Source organism: Malania oleifera, chromosome 2 (assembly GCF_029873635.1).
Source record: "Malania oleifera isolate guangnan ecotype guangnan chromosome 2, ASM2987363v1, whole genome shotgun sequence".
In the NCBI taxonomy this organism is placed as follows: domain Eukaryota; kingdom Viridiplantae; phylum Streptophyta; class Magnoliopsida; order Santalales; family Ximeniaceae; genus Malania; species Malania oleifera.
This window is the reverse complement of record NC_080418.1, coordinates 144,581,014-144,600,018: the sequence shown is the minus strand read 5'-3', so window position 1 is coordinate 144,600,018 and position 19,005 is coordinate 144,581,014. Positions and strand designations below refer to the sequence as shown.

At 35.8% G+C, this 19,005-nt stretch overlaps 1 protein-coding gene across 1 annotated transcript; it reads left to right on the top strand.

Annotated features, from left to right (window-relative positions):
• The first annotated feature begins 13,186 nt into the window (after window positions 1-13,186).
• On the top strand, window positions 13,187-18,625 carry LOC131147936 (serine/threonine-protein kinase Nek6). Its single transcript, XM_058097605.1, has 13 exons — window positions 13,187-13,843; window positions 14,330-14,396; window positions 14,527-14,592; window positions 14,766-14,812; window positions 14,925-14,970; window positions 15,066-15,146; window positions 15,256-15,298; window positions 15,551-15,600; window positions 16,694-16,775; window positions 16,881-16,930; window positions 17,053-17,126; window positions 17,290-17,341; window positions 17,426-18,625. Exons 1-13 carry the CDS (start codon window positions 13,716-13,718, stop codon window positions 18,473-18,475), a joined length of 1,836 nt encoding a protein of 611 aa, XP_057953588.1. The 5' UTR covers window positions 13,187-13,715; the 3' UTR covers window positions 18,476-18,625.
• Window positions 18,626-19,005: the final 380 nt, after the last annotated feature.

The following is a 19,005-nucleotide window of genomic DNA, read 5'->3' as shown; positions in this document are numbered from 1 at the left end:
CTTAGACTGATGGTCAGACATAGAGGACCATTCTGGTACTCGAGGATATGTTGCGAGCGTGTGTTTTGGATATTGGGGGTAGATAGACTCAGTATATGCCATTGGTGGAATTTTCTTACAACAACAGCTATCAAGCAAGCATAGGTATAGCTCCTTATGAGGCACTTTATGGTAGGAAGTGTCGTTCCCCTTTATACTAGAGTGAGTTGGGTAAGAGGCGAGTTATGGGGCCAAAAATAGTACAGCAGGCATACGATAAAGTCTGACTTATTTGGGATAGGATCAGTGCAACGCAGAGTTGGCAGAAAAGCTACGCGGATACTCGCCGCTGAGAACTGAAATTTGAAGTGGGTGATCATGTATTTTTGAGAATAACTCCATTGAAGGGGATCTTGAGATTTGGGAAGAAGGGTAAGTTGAGCCCTAGGTTTATTAGTCCATTTGAGATACTTGAGAAGATTGGGTCAATAGCCTATCGGCTAGCTTTACCGCCATCTCTATTTCAAGTTCATGACGTATTTCATGTTTCTATGCTAAGAAAATACATCTCAGATCCTTCCCATATCATCAACTATGCAGAACTAGAAGTCGGTGAGGCTTTGGCATATGAAGAAGCTCTAGTACAGATCCTAGATAGGAAAGAACAGGAATTGCGTAATAAGAAGATACAGTTGGTAAAAGTCCTGTGGAAGAATCCTACAATAGAAGAAGCTTCATGGGAACTTGAAAGCGAGATTAGACAGAAATATCCCCACTTGTTTAGTGGGTCATAGCAGTGATGTGTAACTAAAATAGTGATAGTCTTGTTTTGTATAATGTAAATGTAATTTAAAGTATAGGATAGGTAGTATTTCGGTTTTGGGAGAATTTTCTTTTATATTAGTAATCTCCCAGAACTACCCATGTAACCAAGGTATTCCTCTGCCATAAGTGAGGGCAGGTAATAAAATAAGTAGACTATTTTGTCCTTAAGGGATGATGAGCTATATGAATAGTAAATTTTGAGGACGAAATTTTATAAGGAGGGGAGAATGTAGTGACCCGAAGAATAATAGTATTTAAGTAATAAAAAGGGATAGAAATGGAAACAGTAACAGAAGGAGGCAGCCAACTTCGTCGATGAACACAGGGATTTCGTCGACGAGTGTACTTCAGGATCTCGTCGACGAGGTCCCCTCTCGTCGACGAGAAGATACCGAGAAGGATTTTTAAGAAGCCTGAAATTCATCGACGAAGGTGTAGGTTCGTTAACAAACTTTTTATAGGACTCATTGACGAGGTGACGTGGCTCGTCAACGAATCCCGCAGTATAAATAGCTTCAAACTAATTTTAATCGCAAACATTAGGCCATAGACTCTCTCTCTTCTTTCCCTACGGTTTCTTATTTTTCTTTCTTCGATTTCGGCTCCGTCAATCGCCGGATCGACGATCTAAGGCCACCATGACGCTCCTGAGAGAGTTCTCTTCAAGTCTGCTAGGGAGGATCATCGGTGGGATCGAGTCGAATTTCTTCCCAGAATTAGGGTAAGGCCTTTTAGTCAATTTTTGGCCTTCTATCAGTTGTAGGAAAAGATGTAAGCAAAGAAATATTGATATTCTATTCTGGTGAATGTTGTTTTCAAGGTGTTAAGTGGAGAACCCTGCGGGTGTAGGACCCATTACAGTAGGAGGGTTTTAGCATAAATCAGGTAAGAGAAGTATGCTATGTTAGGTTATTTGAGTATGATTTCAGTATAAAATTATAAATGTTCCATCAGATTATTGTTCATAGTAGAGATTTATACGGTTTATCAAGTATAATTAATATGTTTTAAAATTACTGTGTGGCTTGAGAATATAGATATAGTACAGAAATATGTTCTACAGTATTTTCCTAAGTTATGTTTTACAGAATATATAGACAGTGGATATGTTTTATAGTAATTACAGAATACCATGATTATATAGTTGATACAGATACAGTTTACAGTACCATGACATATATTTTTACAGTTTATTTCAGAAAATACAGTCGATACAGATACAGTTTATCACAGCATCATGGTTTATATAGTTATTACAGAATCATGGTAAAACAGATAGTTGTATATATAGAGATGTATTATATAGTATCAGACCCTGTTGGACCAAACAGTTTACAGAGCATAGTACCGTAGCTACATACAGTATATAGAGTGCAACCACCTATTCAGATAATACGTGGTATAAAGGTCGATCGCAATAGAGCCCACAAGTGGACAGGCTCCCCATCAGATATGGGTAGAGGAGGGCTAATTAGACCTATGGAGTATAGTGATCTATTCCTGGTTGGCTAACTAGGGTAGATCCCACCTACGGGCCGCACAACCCTGTCATGAGGGGTTAAATCATGACACACAGTTATCCACAGGGAAGATTTCAGTTATTACTATGTTTATACAGATTTACAGAGACAGAAAATATATATATATTTATTAGAAATATTTTGAGTAGAAGCCTAAAGTATAAAAATGTTAAGCAACAGATAAAAGATGATGATTTATATTACTAGTATTGTACTTTACATATTCAGTGATACATGATTATATAGTAATAGATTTTCACAGTATTGTAACTCATTTGCCACACACTAGTAATAACATATTTCTTTTTACTAAGCGTTGGCTCATCCCAATTAATTTAACATTTTTTAGGTGATTCAGGTAGGTGAGCAGATCAGGCTCGCAGGTAGAGGGGCTTTAATATTGCCTTGTCAGTAGAGAGTGAGAATGGTTTTGAAGTATTTCTTTATAGTCCTAGCCAGTTAAGGGTATTTTGGGGAACAATCGTGCATGTATATTTTGGGAAACATTTTAGTACTCTGGTATTGTATATAATTACATATGGTTATGTTTATTTGATTTCTGCTTCTTGCTACTTAGGTTGATGATTGAGTTTAATCCAGTATGGTATCAAGGCATTTTAAATGTTTTAGCATAAAATAAAATTAAATAAAAACCCAAGTTAAATAGCAGGTTGTTACAGCATGCCATCTTAAGGAATTACAAAAGGGATTTATTAAGGCTCATAAGATTCTAATAAAGTTGTCTAAAAATAAAACATTTTTGAAAAATGAAAATAAAATTTTAGCAAAACAAATAGTTGATTTAAAAGAATCTTATACTATCCTAGAGAAAGAAATGATTGAAAAGGAAGTAGAAATTAAGGAATTAGAAAACAAGAATAAGGCATCATTGAAATAAGGAAAAAATTTGAAAATCTTGAGATAAGAAAACAAGAATGAAAAATTGGACAAAGAGCTAAAAGTCTTAAGATCCCAAATTTCTAGTGATAATACAAAGGATCTTCTCATTTCTAAACTTGAGTGTAAAGCAAACACTATGACCAAAGAGTCCGTAAAATTGCAAGCAGTTTGCAAAGGCTTAAAAGATTTAAAAATGATACGCCTAGAAAGAAAAGTAGAGGACCAATCTAAAATCATTCACACATTTATTAGGGGCAAAGAAAATTTCGACAAGCTCTTAGGTTCTCAAAAGATGACCTTAGATAAGGAAGGTATAGGTTTAAATGGCATTGAAAATAGGAAGAAAATAACCTATACATGGAGTACTTTGTAAAAGCATCTAAACATTATGCTAGTACCTCCTTCAGTCCATATGCTCACACCATGTGCTTTCTATGCAAAAAGAAGGGTCATATCAAATTCGATTACCCTTCCAAAAGAAAAGGTGTGAAACCCAAACAAGTCTGGAGAGTTAAAGAAACGCCGAGTTTTAACCCGCCAAGACACAAAGAAGAATGGGTTATTAAGAAAATCAACCCCTTAGAAACCAAGGAAAAATGGATTCCAAAAGAAATTACATAAATTGTCTTTTCCTTAGTTTTTAGAATTTGTCTAAAAGGGGTAGTGATAAATTATTAGTGAATAGTGCTTAAATGTCTAGTCTTAGTATACACATTCTATAGTAACCCAAATAATTATAGAAATTAAATAATAAAGAAAGAATAGGGAAAAGAGTTTTCAAGGGGGGCCTCAACTAGGTCTCGTCGACGAGTCGTCTTCTTGGGCACGTCGACGTGGACACGTGCCTCATCAATTAGAATTTACCGAGAGGGCTGATCTCAAGGCCTGAAATTCGTTGACGAGGATATAAGTTTGCCGAAAAACTCCCTTCTTGGACTCGTCGATGAGGTATCGTGGCTCGTCGACAAGGCCACGTGGCAGGAGGTCTATAAATAGCTGAAAACCACATTTTAGCAAGAAAAATCATTTTCTCTCAGCTTTCTCTCTCTCTCTCTCCTGTATGGCTCTCTCTACTTCTCTCTAGATTTCTCGCCCCGTTTCTCCCCGCTTCCAAGAGCCCAGGATTTTTAGGATAATACGCCGGGGCATAGAGGCGAGCCTCCTAGCCAATTAGGTAAGGGGAATAAATTATGTCATGAATTTTTAGAAGTTTAACTGATTTAAATAGAGCATATGATTATGGAAATATTAAATATGATTTTTCTGAATTATCAGGCTTAAGGTAATAGAAAGTTTGAATTAATTATTATATGTATGTCATGGGAAAAATCAGTTGTTGAATTTAAGCAAGATTCGAGAGTTGGGTATATGATTATTTCCAGTAGAAGTATATAGGTATTCTAGGCAGATCATTATACCTGAATTATCACTCAAGTTGTGTGGCATGAGTAAATAAATATGATATAGCATTTATTTTCAAAAATTACATAAGTTGTAGTACAGTGTTTGGGAAACTGCTGTTGAATAGGAAAATAGATTTAATATGTATTATTAGAGAATATGATATCAGGGCAGATTTTACGTTTAGAATATTACTTATACTTGTGTGGCATGAGTATGATTTTCTATGAAAATTATACTATATCGAAATACTACGTTTTCCCAGAATAAGCATGTTATAATACGTTTTTGGGAAAACCATAAAACAGTACAAGAACTATGGTTTAAAAATATTATGTTAATAGAGCAGAAATGTTATGTTCAGTAAGTTATGATATGGTCGGTTTATGCCGTGATTAGTATGAAAAACAATTGTATACAGAGTTATATAGATAAGTATACCATAGTCCCTCCTCGTATACGAGCCAACATGAGGTTGTATCCTCCTCGTATACGGGTCAGCATGAGGATGAGTATAGCAGTATCCCTCCCTATATATGGGCCAACATGAGGTTACCCTCCTCGTACATAGGTTAGCATAAGGATGTGTATAGCAGAGTCCCTCCTCGTATACAGGCTAGCATGAGGTTGTATCCTCCTCATATATGGGCCAGCATGAGGATGAGTATAGCAGAGTCCCTCCTCGTGTACGGGCCAGCATGAGGTTGTATCCTCCTCGTATACGGGTCAACATGAGTATGAGTATAGCAGTGTCCCTCCCTGTATACAAGCCAACATGAGGTTACCCTCCTCGTATACAGGTCAGTATGAGGATGTGTATAGCAGAGTCCCTCCTCGTATATGGGCTAGCATCAATGTCATCCTTGCTGGAAGCCCCCAAATTGTTACTTTCCCCGGCATCCACGTTTTTATCTCTGGAGCTCATCCTGAAAAGGATAGGGGAACTAATTTTAGAATCCCAAAGTCGTAACACGATTAACTAAGAAACTATGAAATACACTATATTATCATACTAAAACACTTAAATTTTCCTTTATGGACTTTACCTGCACAAATAATCAATGTAACCCCCAAATTCCCAATTTTAGGTTCAATCTTACCGCTCAGAAACAGAACCGTTGATGGTATGCCATAATTTTCCTGAAACCGTCGCCTCAGGAAAATTACAGAAGACTGTCACGAAATTTCTGCCTCCAAGCTACAAGACAAAAACCCAAAATTTCACTTTACTAGAATATTCCACTTCCCTATGTATCCTCTACCCAAGCCACCATACAACATAGAGCCTATCCCATTTCTACTCCCATCACCGCTTATTCCTATACTCTGGTACTATTATCCACTAAAGTCTGCAGAACCTAAGAACCTATGCTCTAATACCACAACTGTAATGACTCGAAAATTCTACTGCTCTGATATAATAACGATAATAATGTCATCACACGACATCTCTGATACCATACTCTCACGTCCCCATTTTTCATTATATTTATAAAACATATATTCATAACATTTAGAATATTACATCCATATCCATCCACTGCCTGCGGAAGCAAAAATAGACCTTTCTAAAAACTATACATATCAAAAGACTATCTCAAAACCATTTCTATACCATTTTCCCAAATAGAACTATAACCCAAGAAATACCAAAAACCTTTATATACGTTGATCCATGTCAACACTTACCCTATCGATAATGTCCACACCCCAACCCTGGGCTCCTAGGCTGGCTTTCCTGGTGATCCTGAAATATAAAATTATTTATTGGGGTGAGACACCTCTCGGTAAGACAAAATCAATTATTATTGGTGTGTGGCAAATGACTTATCATGTAACATTATACACTCCTTAATTAACTTTAAATGAGATAACATTTATAAATTGTATTCACACCTATATAATTGCATAACACATATATATCATTTCAGTTTATTATTCAGCTCAAAAGCCCCATTCACATAAGTTTACACTTCACATAATCCATACACAACTAGTATTCGCTGAAATTGAGGCGTCTCGTGCCGCCGTCCCCCAATTCAGCCATTCATAACAAACACTCACTGAGAGGCGTTTCGTATCGTTGTCCCCTAAATAAGCAAGCCCTCGAACAAAAGTCCCAAGGATCGGGGCGTTTCGTGTCGCTGTCCACCTTTGCCTTTCTCTAATTATCGGGGCGTTTCGTTTCGCCGTCCCCCTTTTTCCTTTCTCTATAACTATCAAGGCGTTTTATTTCGCTATCCCCCTTTTCCTTTCTCTATAATTATCGGGGCATTTCATTTCCCTATCCCCCTTTTCCTTATTACTTTAACAACATCAGTATTTCCACAATTTATAATCATTCAAGTATTCATATAAAACTATCAAATCCATAACTCGGTATCAAATCGTCATTATCATAACTTGGTATAACAATCACATTTCTCTCCATAATTACATCTCAGTATAAATTCTCAACTTTGCACATAATCATAACTTAGTATCATTTCACATGTCTGCATAGAATCATATCTTAATATAAAATCACATTATAGTAGACAATCACATCTTATCTATATTATATCACACAAGATATTCCAACTAATTTGTTTTTAAAACTAAGACCATTTATTCTCATGTCACACTTTTTAAATGCTTAAATCATAATATGATAAACTGCCCAGGAAAAATATATTTGTTGAAAACAAGGGTATGATCATCTCCACAATTTTACTTAAACACATAATATCCATTTTTCATAAAAATGAAATGATTACCCTATTCACTTAGTTTTTTTCCAAATACATAAATAATAATCCATTTCCATATGCCTAAATTACTCAGAAAATCATATACGACATTTCTATACTCAGAATCTTAGTTTTAATCGATTAAATTACAAAAATAAGTTGACATAATTTATTCCCCTTACCTTATCTCTGGAGTGGTGCCTATGATGCTCAAACTACGAATCCACTCCGGTTAATATGTTGAGGATTGAAGTTAGGACCTAGAAATAGTGTTTATTCTTCAATTATGGCCGTAATTTGGGGAGAAAATGGAGAGAGGGAGAGAGAGAGAGAGAGAGAGAGAGAGAGAATTTTTTTTATCCAAAAAAATATGAGCTTATGTTTACTTATAGGTAGCTAGCCTAGACAAAACCATCGACGGTTTCCCTAAAGCCGTTTACAGTTTGGCTTTTAACCAAATCGATTTTTACCATTTTACCTTTACCAATCCTCAATAATACGAAATCGTCGATGGTTTTCCTGAGCTCCACCAAACCATCGACGGTTTGGTCCTCCACCAAACCAAATTCCCCTTATTATTATTTTCTGGGTCTCTACAGGTATAACAGGTTCACAACTGACCATTGTGTTTTTATTAAGATATTTTCTAGTAATGATTTCATTATTCCCATGCATTGTGTGGATGATATACTTATTGTTGGTCATGATACTAAAAAGATAGGAAAGTTGAAGAAAGAACTAAGCAAATCCTTTGCAATGAAGGATTTGGGTCCAACAAAATAGATTCTCAGAATGATAACTAAGCAAATCCTTTGCAATGAAGGATTTGGGTCCAACAAAATAGATTCTCAAAATGAAGATCTTTCAAGATAGGAAAAATAAAAAGTTGTGGTTATCTCAAGAAAGGTATATTGAGAAGGTGCTAGAAAGATTTAACATGGGCAAAGCAAAACCAATCAGTTGTCCACTTGCAGGACACTTTAAGCTTACTTCCAAGTAATATCCTATAAGTGAAAACGATAAAGAAGAAATGAAGAAAGTGTCTTACTCTTCAGTCGTGGGTAGCTTAATGTACACCATGGTATGCACAAGACTTGAATAGCTCATGCAGTTGGAGTAGTTAGTCGATTCCTTTCTAATCTCGTAAAAGAACATTGGGAAGCCATCAAGTGGATTCTCAAGTATATAAGAGGTACTTCTCATTTATGTTTATGTTTTGGTCATGACAAACCTATGTTGGAAGGTTATACAGATGCAGACATGGTCGGTGACGCTATTTCCATAAAGTCTACTTTAGGATACCTGATGACATTTTCAGGGGAAGCAATGTCATGGAAATCAAAGTTACAAAAATATGTTGCATTGTCCACTACTGAGGCAGAGTACATCGCCATCACTGAAGCAAGCATAGAGCTTCTATTGATGAAAAAGTTTCTGGAGGAACTTGGCCTCAAGCAAGAGAAGTATGTTCTCTATTGTGATAGTTAAAGTGCTATTCATCTTAGCAAAAATCCAAGTTTTCATTCAAAGTGAAAGCACATTGATGTTTGATATCATTGGATTCATGAGGCGTTGGAGTCAAAGCAACTAAGCATAGAGAAGATCCATAACGATGGCAATGCATCAAACATGATGACAAAGAAAACGTCTAAGTCAAAGCTCGAAACTTGTAGAACCACAACGGGATTGGTGGAACTCTTTGTATAAGTCAGGCGGGGGAGATTTGTTAGGGCCCCCCTCATTTACACCTCTATGTAGGATCCATTCACATGATAATACCACGAATCCACTCATATTATAATACCCTCAAGGCGGTACCACTCACATGATAGTACCCTCAGGATGACTCTGATACCAAATGTAATGGACCTGAGCCCAACTCCAGTGAGGTATTATCCGATTTGACCCACTGACCTCACATGTTTGTTCTACAAAAGGCGTCTCGCTTAGTTGGATCCCAAACCCTCTTTATAAGTCCAAGATCTCTTTAACACACATCCGACGTGGGACTGTGACACATTTGAATGTCTGAAAAAGGGACTCTAAGAGCTTAGAGGGCTCCCCCTTGGCAAGAGACGCATTGTCTACCCCTTAGTGGGTCTCCATTAGCCTTTGCGGTTTGAAAACCTTTCGAAACTCTGGTTGTGATGGTACTCTATTGCACTTACTTTATCAATATTTGAGGAGTTTTTATTCCAATTTTCTTTCATACCAAAATTCCATCTTTTGGTTGTAGGAGTACACATTTTCACAGGGTGCACAATATATCATTATATCAAAACTTCTCGCTTTTGCGAGGGCAGGTGAAGGTATAGTTGTAACCAACCTTAATCCTACTTTTATGCAAAGAGGTCATATGATCAATCATTTGCAAAGGGACTATTTTTACAAAGAAATTTTAAATATATAATTGCAAGTGAAGTAAGATCGTATTAATAATGGGATAAATTATGATAAAAACTCAATTAAGTATGATTGGTTGGTCTAGTAAATTGATGAGTTGATTGTCGATATGTCTTGTACAATGCAACGATGGTAATTATCATTTTTGTTTAACATTAATAATATATATATATATATATAAAGCTCAACAAATTTTTCTTTTTTATATACAATCATTCATATCTCATTTGGTTGCTCATTCCATGTGTATTTATTTATGTGCTAATAAGCTCCTTCATATTAAAAGGTAACTCATGCATTTTAAAATGAAAATTATACTAAGAAGCTCCTTAATGACATAACAAGCTATGTAAACGAAATCAAAGTTCATATTGCAAATCAAAACAAAAAGAGATTTGAGGTAAAATGATGAGTCCCATCAAATTGAAACTTAATAGCTTAGTTTGACTTAATAAACTAATAAGATGTCATTTTTTTCTACCACATGAATGCTTTTTTTTTTTATTTTTTATAAATGATATCAGGTAGTGAGTAAAATGTAGAAGTTTTTTGTTTATTCCCTACGTGTCTATGTTTATGAATGTGAAACCCCTAAATCTATTTTAAGAATGATTCTAAGAAAAATGCCGTTGAAACTCATATATTTACGAAATAACACTAATTCCACGTGTAAGACATGTGTATTTTGCTAGTATTTCAAAACTATAATTTCATACAATCCATTTCAACAAAACCAAAATGTTATTTTATTCACCTCTCTAACAACCAAATGATTACCTCCTTTCTATATTTCCTTCTATCTTTTTAGTTCTTTTAAAGCTAACTTACTTGAATCAAACATTGTTAAGCCACAAGCATTGAAATTACCAAACCTTAATTGACTATCATAAATTTAAATTAGATGTGAATTAATACAAATTTTAATAAAATTTTTTATTGAAACTCATACAATTATAAACAAAGCACTCAAATCTTGTTTCCCAAACCAAAAAAATTGGGAGAGAAATTTGGATGGAAAATGTCAGCCCACTAACAGGCACCTTGCTTACACAAAAAACTATTCAAAAATTATTTCAATGTCTTAACTATTTTCATATAAACAAACCCTAGTTATTATTTTCAGGTTATGTTTGATTCGCCTAATGAATTAAGTCAAAAACGAAATAAAATTGTTGTATAACGATATAATAATTTACAAAAAATTATGCATGCATGTAAAATCTTTTGTTATTTCATTTAATGAACTACGATATGGGAAAATATTTTCGTGCCAAAATTTGAGAATATCGTTGTTTTTTATTTCACCATGTGAATTGACAAAAAAATTTACATTGTCATTTGATTTATGAAAATATCTTCTTCTTTTTTTTTGTCTGCTATTGAATCTCTACATTGCAAGAATAAACAATCATAATTAATTTTTGTTGCCTTTTATTTTTTTATCTGAAGACTAGGTCAAATTGATGGAAATAATTCTTCAAGTGATTCTTTCTTTTCTTGGACTTTTTTTTCCCCCTGCATCCAGCTCAATATAAATTACTCAAGAAAAGCCAACTTGATTATGGGAAATAGAGTTTTGTATACTGTTTGGGCCTTGGGGTTGTCAATGTCCTGTGGAGGCCCATAGCCTGCTTAGAAGCCCATCATCAGGCACATACTGTAAACAATTCTTGTGTTCACCACTTGGGCTATGGGTAGTGTCAGGTGCATAAGATCATGGCCTAAGTTATTTTGACATTTTCCTGAAGAAAACTTAAATGTAATGCAAAACCCATACGCCCAGAGTAACAGGATTTGTCCCCATTTCATGGCATGCTCACCCTTTATCTGTGATTGTGCCCTTGCTCTCTTTTTGAACAAAAAGAGCAACTCTGTTTCTTTTCTCTGTTCTTGAGCACAAAGTGGAAAATGTGCTCAAAGTGTGGGAAACCTATTTAATCTTTAATCTGGGGACCAAGACATGTCCTCTGTACTCTGTAGAACCAAAGACCGACTTGGGTCTCTGCTTTTGCTTTTCCACAAAACACAAATCCCCTGTAGAAGAAAAAAAAAGAGAATGATTGAACCCAGTCTTGTCTGTTTGTTTGTCTATTTGTCTACTGGGCGGTGTTTGATGATGGGAGGGTACCCCAATGCAAGAACTGTTCCAAAGTTAATGATACTATGTCCTGACCCTACCTTAAATTTGGATTTATTTAGATTTGGACAAAAAAGGTAATACAAAATTAGCTTAGTATTTGTTCAAATTCACTTTAATTCAAATCTCAGGCTTCCAAACTCAAATCCAAATCCTAGGCTTCCAAACGCAGCGTGAGATAATGGGAGTAACGGGTTTAGTTTTATTGCACAAATTTGTGGAGTAGATCACGATCACTTTTGTAATAGTCTTTCAATAATTTCATATCCATAAATGAGACTCACCTACTAGTTTGCTTCATTTAGAAGAATTAGGGTTCTCATTTGATAGGCAGAAAGCAAATTAGGGGCCAAAAAAAGGCACAATTTTAAAAAATCCAGCCCTCCCGAGCCCATGTTTCTAAAAGTTTGGTGAAAATTGATGGAAAGATATGGCTCATTAATCCTTTTTTTTCTTTTCCTATGAATATGACAATTGTCCCCTCTTTTACTTGTGTACTATTAGGATCAAAGATTTTTTCAAAAGAAAGAAAAAGAAAATAAGTACATGAATTTTTTACTATATTTTCTTTGTATGATTTAAGAACAAACATTTGTTTAAATATGACTATTCAAAAATAATAATAATAATGATATATTGAATAAATGTTTTTGTCCATGACTAATCATGTATTTTATGTTCTTCATTAATTTTTTTATGATTAAACAAAGTGAATCTCTTTTTACTTTCCTTTCCTCTTTTTCATTTTTTCAAGCTCCAAACATGGGTATAAGCAATACTGAGAAACATAAACTCACTTTCTTTCCTTGTTTTGTTTCTTCTTTATGAATGTTTTTTTGGGTATGCTGGTATGCACCAAATGTGTCCCAACCCAAAGTGCATACCCACTAATAAATGGTGATGATCTATTCGATACACGTGCACCGGCACACCAAAGAATCTCCTTCTCCATACTTATTTTTGCCCTTTATTCCCTTCCCTTGTTAAGCCACAACCACCAAACGAACCAACCAATAATCAACATAGAGCACATAAATGATAGAATCATTAACAATTAAAGAAAACTAAGAGTAATCATTGCAACTGGCATATTATAATAACCCTCCAGCTACCAAATCTCAATCACTGTCTGGGGAGTGGGGACATTCCCTACCCCTCCAAAGTGAATCCAATGCTGTTGAGAAGTTAAAATAAGGATGGGATTTTTCAGTTGGGGGATTGTGACATACCAGCAAACAGTGGCAGTAATTATATCTCAGCTATCTGAAATTTCAAGCAAAGCTTAAACACCCCCTCCCCACACTTCCACTCTCTCTCTCTCTCTCTCTCTCTCTCTCTCTCTCTCTCTCTTTCTCTTTTCTTTTGGAAAAAAATTCAACTTTGGTCTAAATAGAATGCCTCAGTGCTCAAACTTTATGCAATCTCCACCCCCCCCCCCCCCTCTGTTTTTTTGCCTCTGCCTTGAAAATTTCTCCCTCCTTGACTATTAAACGTGACATTCATGTATTGTTTTCCTCCAATTCATGATATTCATCTCTTCCAATTACTCCATCACAGTTTTTCAGAGGGAACTCCCACTATGTGCAGCAGCAGTTAATGCAGTCTGTGAACTAATTCATGACTCCTGCATGCATGCTTCATTTTTATTGCCTCTCTGCTGTTCCTTTCAGACAGCTATGTCTACTGAAAATTTATTAAATATCAGTTAATGGGGTTTATAGTGGCATGGCAGGTACTTAAAGGGCAAAGGCGAGTGCCTATTTGGGTACATACCTTTTCTTCTACTTAGGCTTCCGCTAGTTGTTTCTAAGGTTTCTGAAGATGGCCGTGGAGATGAGTAAGAATGATGAAACAAAGTCTAAAATGGAAGAGTATGAAGTATTGGAGCATATTGGCAGAGGATCTTTTGGAGCTGCATTTCTTGTTCTTCATAAAATGGACAAAAAAAAGTAAGAAAATATTTGGCCAAATCTACCCTGCTTTTTCTTTGTGCTCATAATTAGTTTCCCCCAAAATATAATGTTCTCTGTTTCTTCCTTGCTTTATTTCTTTCTTTCTTTTCACGTACCCATCTCTTGCACAGGCACTGACAATGGTGGAATATGAAATTTATTTTGGCATCATAAGAACTCAGAAGAACCACATGCGGTAGTTGAAAATAATCAATGAATCATTATGAAATGAAATAACTGAGATATAATATAATATGTGATGAATCTGGGCTTCATCTGGTAAAGCAATTAACCATGAAAAATTATTAACATGTGAATAATTCAAAATTGTATCGGATATTACAGGCAGCCGTACACAAATAAAACATTGCTTGAGAGGGAGATATAGTCTTTAAGATGTTCTCAGAAAAATCTCAGAGAAAAAAGAAAAAGGAGAAATCAACTAGGTTAACTCATAATTTCTAATCCCCATTGTATCTGCAGGTATGTACTGAAGAAGATTCGTTTGGCCAAACAAACAGAAAAGTTCAAGCGCACAGCCCATCAAGAGGTGTTCATTTCAACCCTTGCATTTTGCACATGTTCATATAATTTATTAGAAATGAAGATAAATTTTTTCTAAACCCTCATAGCAATGCACATATAGAAAATTCTACTTATAACTTCTGTTTATTCTGTAGATGAGTTTGATAGCAAAGCTGAATAACCCATACATTGTGCAGTACAAAGATGCATGGGTGGAAAAGGTAATCCTATGCAATTTGCGTAATACTGAACCAATGTGTCTTACTCTTCACTTTAATACTCTTGATTGGCTTAACCAAAATAGTAATTGAATCAAGAAAATAATACTCAATTACTAAAATTCAAGCAAGCTATATAGCTCAGCAGAATTGTATCATGGCTTAATGTTCTACAGGGTTGCTTTGTGTGCATTGTGACAAGTTTCTGTGAAGGAGGAGATATGTAAGTTGGCTAAATGCCCAGTATATATTTTCTGGTTCTTACTTGCATGAAACCTTGTATCTGTCCTCATGGCTTGTACTATCGAACTCTCGAATTTGATTTGATCTTCTAGGGCTGAAATGATCAAGAGGGCAAGAGGAAAGTTTGTCCCAGAGGAGGTAAGAGCCATGCTATATATCTAAGTCCATGACATGAAAGAAGGAACCAAGCATAGTGGCATGATCTTAATGTGCATTGTTATTTTCTCCTCCAGAAGCTATGCAAATGGCTGACCCAGCTGTTGCTAGCTGTGGACTACCTTCACTCCAACCGTGTCCTACACAGGGATCTTAAGGTAAGACCACCAGCCTTATTATTATTATTTTTTATTTTTTTATTTTTAATACTGAAGAGCCATCTACTCTTGATATCATTTTTAGACTAACTTCATGACTTAATGTCAGTGTTGCAACATATTCCTTACGAAAAATGATGACATTCGGCTAGGTAAGGCCAAAGACGACAGATTTTTCCTACATTGGGGAATGTTTGGGAGGACTTGTGAAAGTGATTATGACTCAAATAAGTTAGTTAATTGCTCAAATAAGAAAAAGTAAATTATTTGAGTTAAAAAGCCACATAAGTTACTTTCACAAATCATCCCAAACTCCCTCTAAATTTTTTTTTTTTTTTTTGGGTTTTTGTTTTATCTTTTTTGAATGTCTTTTAACAATATCTGTCTTGCCTTCAATGAAACAGGTGACTTTGGACTGGCAAAACTGCTCAACACACATGAACTTGCTTCATCAGTAATAGCTCTCTTTCTTCATTGCTCTCACATATGTAGTTCACATACAATGTCTGTGATCTTATATAAATAAAAGGTATCCCCGGCCACAAGGCACCCCTTGTTGCAAGGGTAGGGGGAAGATCATCAGTGTATGCAGCCTTACTGCTGCTTTTATGCAGAGAAGGCTGTTTCCTTGGACTTGGACCCATGACCAACAGGTTGGTCCAAGGCCCACCCTCCATAAATCACTAGAGGGAAATGCATGCAAGCAAGGCACTTGTACAGACAAGGAGCTATAATCAAACCAAGTTTGTAGAATTGAATTAATTGTTGGATCTCTAGTCCACAAACATATCACATACACACATGCACCCATGTGTGCCTGCACATACATTTAAGATCATTTTCTGTGCTCATGCACATTCTCTCATTCACATGCTTGCATGCACCAATGGAACACGGAAGCATAATCAAATCATTTGGATCTTTTTTAAATATAGCTTTCAATACAATTCCATACATCGGCCAAGTTGCATTAGTAGTTCCTTTTTAAGGAACAAGATCATTGCAACTGCAAACCCGTTGTTTTTATGATTTTGCACTCATATGCCTTTGTATGAATGTTCTTCCTACCTAAGAGATGGGAATGGTTTCATTTCCTAGATGCATACTTCAGGTTTCCTCTAAGACAATGTCATCCTTAAATGGATACTGTCCAGCCTTGTATTCAACAACCACTTGTGGACAAGTGCCACAAAATTATCAACACCAGTCCAAGTCAATGAAATCAACAGATAAAAATGAACTAAACAAGTCCTGTATACACTAATACATCTTTTTAATGGTTCTTCTATTAAGAATTTCTTTTTTTAAGAACTAACAACAGCTATCAACATGGTTATGTCAACTACCCATACCAACTGCCAACTTGACCTGCCATTCTACATTGAGTTCTCTGCATGATCACGGTTAAAGTCCTTCTGGGAGTGCTGAAATCACAAGAACCTCTTTGGGGGGACAACAAAAGTGCACTCCTGCACCCTAAAAATTGGCTTCAATCAATGAAATTCTTATGTTAAATTGGCTTTCGGTAATTCTTCATGTCATCATAGGTTGTGGGCACTCCTAACTACATGTGTCCAGAGCTCCTTGCAGATATACCGTATGGCTACAAATCAGATATATGGTCCCTAGGTATTTAAAAGAATTTTAAGACAAGCAATATACTTTTGTTTAATCTTTTGTATCGTACATAAATCAGTGGTGAATTATCCTAAGAATGACCTTCACCTTTTTCAGGTTGCTGCATGTTTGAGATAGCTGCACATCAGCCTGCATTCAGGGCTCCTGTAAGTTTAATCATGTAGAGCTTATTATATCAATTCCCTGCATTTTATCATCCAAATCTGAGTTATGTTTTCTAATTCCTACTTGCAAGTAAATCAGTATGTTAAAATGTTCAATCAAACAGGACATGGCTGGACTCATAAACAAAATAAACCGATCTTCTATTTCTCCACTTCCAACTATTTATTCCTCTGAACTGTAAGTGAATGCAATCTAAATCTGTGAAGCCTCTCATTACCTCCCAATTCATACTCAATTCATATATGGCATATAGGGCAATCTATTCTTGTAGTGTACATGAATCAATTTACCATTGATGAGCTATATGTTAATCGAGATAGGATGGCTTTCTGAACTGCAGGAAACGTATAATCAAGAGCATGCTAAGAAAGAACCCAGAACACAGACCAACTGTGAGTTCTAATGGCCCAATTCTCAAAACTAATCAATTTCAAAGTCGTGACTTATCCTCATATTTCAATATTACCGCATCTTAGGCTGCAGAGCTGTTGAGGAATCCTCATTTACAGCCATACCTCGTTCATTGCCACAACTTATCTCCAGTCTTTCTGCCTGTGAAGTCTGAAAAAACATTGGAATACATGCTCATGGGAACTCAATTGCCCAACAAGAATAGTCTTGGCCGAGAAACTAATGGTGGAAAACCAGTCTTAGCAAAACATTTGGGACATGTTCAGGTAATCAAGGTAAATACTGATTCAGTGACACAAAATTTACATGAGAGACCTGCTTTCTTCATACCCCGGAAAGTTAAAGTAGAAACAAAATGGGTTGATCCTTTTAGCTGTTCTGACCGACTACCTAACAATGAGCATAGCTCAAAAAACAACTCCAGTGATGCAGAACAAGTTGGTAGTACCACGATTGGAACCATCTCAGATGGAAGACAGACAGGTCATAGATTGGAGAATTGCCAGCAAGTACAAGAGAAACTGCAGATAATAGGCAGAGCAATCGGAGAGGATAAGAGTACTAACAGAGGGAATCACTTTAGAATGTGTTTTGGAGACATTAAATGTAGTGGTGTTCTTTCCAGAGATGAAATGCCATCAGAAGCCAAGAAAAACATGGATCAAGAACAGGACCGCAGATGCTGTCTACGCATAATGGAAAACCAAAATGCACGTGCAGTAAATGCTTCTGCAGAAAATATGTCATCAACAAGTACATTGACGCTATGCGATAATGAAACCATAGCAAAATTAGATACTCTTATCCCTTACGAGAAAACAGGCAAGAAAGATTTTCAAAAACTGAACCGGACGTGCAGTGACATTTCATCAATGAGCACAATAAGTTTGCTGCATGGAGACAATGCAAAGATTGAATGGGATCCTCTTTGCCTGGAAAGAGCAGAAGCTCTAGAGTCACTACTTGAGCTTTGTGCACATTTGCTTAGGCAGGAAAAGCTTGAGGAGCTTGCAGGGATTTTAAGACCGTTTGGGGAAGAAGCAGTGTCATCTAGAGAAACAGCAATTTGGTTGACAAAAAGCCTAATGAATATTCAGAAAAATGGTGGAACCTAGCAGTGTAAAAAGTTTGAACAGTTTCCCAGATTTGATGATATATGCTATTCTGCTGAATTCCTGGTTGTTTTGAGTGTTGTAAGAATTTTTTTGTAAATTGAGTGTTGACAAATGACAATGAGAAGAAATTTTTTAAAAGGGCTCAAAGAACATAAGCTAAATGTTGCAAGAATGTACCTGCATACGTCATTCATGTTGCACAACAGAAACAAAAACAAAAAACTGAAATGAACTCATCTCACTAAAATCAGTGAAAAAGCCAAAACTATATGCTTGGATCATAGCATAGATGCAGCTTAGCATTACAACTTGTGGCAATTAATTATCATCATGACGGCAACTGTTTGTGGGAAAAATTAATTTATGTCACTTGAAGGTCCTTGAACCAAGTTAACAGCTCAACTATTTGAATAAGAATCAAATCAATTGATCAAAAGGTATGGGTTTGGTGTTGCCTCAACTAAAAAGGACTTTAGGTAGACAAATTATAATCAAAGGAAATGAACTTGGATTGATATAGTTAAATCCTT

What these genes read in the sequence shown, in the direction of transcription:
- LOC131147936 (XM_058097605.1), top strand. Translation starts at nt 13,716, where the DNA reads ATGGCCGTGGAGATGAGTAAGAATGATGAAACAAAGTCTAAAATGGAA. An exon ending in TCCTACACAGGGATCTTAAG is followed by an intron (nt 15,147 to 15,255) that starts GTAAGACCACCA and finishes ACTTAATGTCAG; the next exon opens with TGTTGCAACATATTCCTTAC. An exon ending in CACATGAACTTGCTTCATCA is followed by an intron (nt 15,601 to 16,693) that starts GTAATAGCTCTC and finishes ATGTCATCATAG; the next exon opens with GTTGTGGGCACTCCTAACTA.